Source organism: Scardinius erythrophthalmus (assembly GCF_964197995.2).
Source record: "Scardinius erythrophthalmus genome assembly, chromosome: 21".
NCBI lineage: Eukaryota > Metazoa > Chordata > Actinopteri > Cypriniformes > Leuciscidae > Scardinius > Scardinius erythrophthalmus.
Window position 1 is genome coordinate 21,590,769 of NC_138241.1, and position 2,215 is coordinate 21,592,983.

Consider the following 2,215-nt stretch of genomic DNA (forward strand, 5'->3'; position numbering starts at 1 on the left):
AAGCTCAACCGTTATCCAGGAGCTGAGGACAGCAGACGTGGCGTTTTTTAAAGAAAGACTTAAAGTTCTCCAACCCTGCGGCAAAAGCAACAACATGCTGCTGATCGGCTACATCTAATTCCACGGATTTGGGGATATCTTCTCATTCAAGTTGCTCTCAATAGTTTTTATAAACTGAGCCGTTCTGCATTGCGCGAAATCGAGAAAAAAAAAAACTAGCATATTTTTAAAATAAGCTAAAAAGAGAAATAATGACCTCCAAAGAAGACGCAAAAGGAGCCTCGGTTGAGGATCGAAGGCGCAGTCCGTTGGACCATCTTCCACCCCCTGCTAACTCAAACAAGCCCCTCACTCCGTTCAGCATAGAGGATATTTTAAACAAACCATCAGTCAAACGAAGTTACACAATTTGCGGCACGGCGCACCTGCTCTCGTCCGGTGAGAAGCACCCATCCACGGGCCACCCCCTCTCCAACCGCGCGCTGCTCACCCAGACATCTCCACTGTGCGCCCTGGAGGAACTCGCCAGCAAAACCTTCAAGGGACTGGAAGTCAGTGTTCTACAAGCGGCAGAAGGTAAACAAAAGGCCCGCAAAATTATTCAGGCTGTCAGATTGTGATATCATTTTAAGAGACACTATTCCTAAAAACTATCACTCAAATTTTTGTCAACAGCCAAAGTGAAATTCAGTATAATATTTTTTTACGTTTTATGTTTTTAAACGCTTGTTTTTTGTTTTAAACATTTTTGAATGTATTTGTTAAAATAACCTAAACAAAGCACAAAAATGTGAGATTAATTTTGTGCACGTGTAATTAAAAATAAATAGTTAAATTATAGGTATATCTACGTGCAGTTAAAAAACAAACGGCTAAAATATGTGCACGTGCAATTAAAAATACTATTATTATAGAAGTATTCGTATTTGCAGGCCTATTTTGTCAATTGATGCTAAACAAATAAAGACTCGAAGGCATTTTAGAAATGATAGTAGGCTAATATTCTTATTTATATTACAGGCCTGTATTTGCTGCCACTAATTCAAGAAAAGTAGCAGGCTCTGAATGCATTTTAATGTCGCTGCATTATTTTTGTTCGTTCGATTTAGGAAGAGACGGCATGACACTCTTCGGTCAGAGGAATACCCCCAAAAAGCGGAGAAAGTCGAGAACAGCCTTTACCAATCACCAAATCTACGAACTGGAGAAAAGATTTCTGTATCAGAAATATCTTTCTCCTGCTGATCGGGATCAGATCGCTCAGCAGCTCGGGCTCACCAATGCTCAAGTCATCACCTGGTTCCAGAACCGTCGAGCCAAACTCAAAAGAGACCTGGAGGAGATGAAAGCGGACGTGGAGTCGGCCAAATCAGTAGGCAATGTATCTTATGAGAAATTAGCCAAACTAGCAGACCTAGAGAAATGCGTCAATGGCACTCTCGGAGAATCAGGGGTTAAGTCTCCAACGCGGTCTAATCACGAGCACGAAGGCACCAACCAACTCCACATGTCACCATCATCACCATTTACAGACCACACAACGAGCAAAGAGTGTTCCGAGGACGAAGACGAGGAAATTGATGTCGATGACTGATTTTCCTTGAACAGCATCGGTATTATTTACCTTTTTTTTCTAAGATGGTCCTAGTTGAAAGTGCCATTAATGCACCAAATGTATTAAATGACTTGTATTAAAAGCAAATATAAAAAAAGGAAAAAAACTAAATCAAAGCAAGCATGGGACAGTTTCTTCAGATCTATTTATGCAGTGGCAGTATCGTAATCATTTAGCCTATTCGTTTAAACAGATAGCTGAAGAGCAATAAGTACATTGATGATATTTCAGTCAGATATAAACACACATACACACACACACACGTATAGCACGATCCCCAACGCAGAACTTTTATTTATTTATTTCCAGGTTCTGACTACATTGAATGCATGTTTTATTTTGTTTCACGAAAGTATTTTAGTTAAACCGGCTGCAGATCTTCTATAGATATCTCAAAATATCCCGAAAATGAATTCACTCGCGCAGCCCCCCCTGCGTGTCTCTATTGTGCTTTTTGGCCTATGACTAAAATCGTTTGATAAAAGAGTGTATTATAGAACATTTCCTACAAAAGCTATATCACAGGAACAAATCGACTTCTCTGATTAAATCTGGATTGTCACATTTTAATATATTTCTTATGGTTTGTATGCCTGTAAG

The 2,215-nt window shown here is 39.6% G+C and overlaps 1 protein-coding gene across 1 annotated transcript; it reads left to right on the forward strand.

The window, feature by feature from the left end:
- Positions 1 to 251: 251 nt before the first annotated feature.
- lbx1a (ladybird homeobox 1a) lies at positions 252 to 1,594 on the forward strand (the record flags this gene model as incomplete). Its single annotated transcript, XM_081351211.1, has 2 exons — positions 252 to 576; positions 1,110 to 1,594. The coding sequence occupies 2 exons, from the start codon at positions 252 to 254 to the stop codon at positions 1,592 to 1,594; spliced, it is 810 nt and encodes a 269-aa protein (XP_081207337.1).
- Between the last annotated feature and the right edge of the window lie 621 nt (positions 1,595 to 2,215).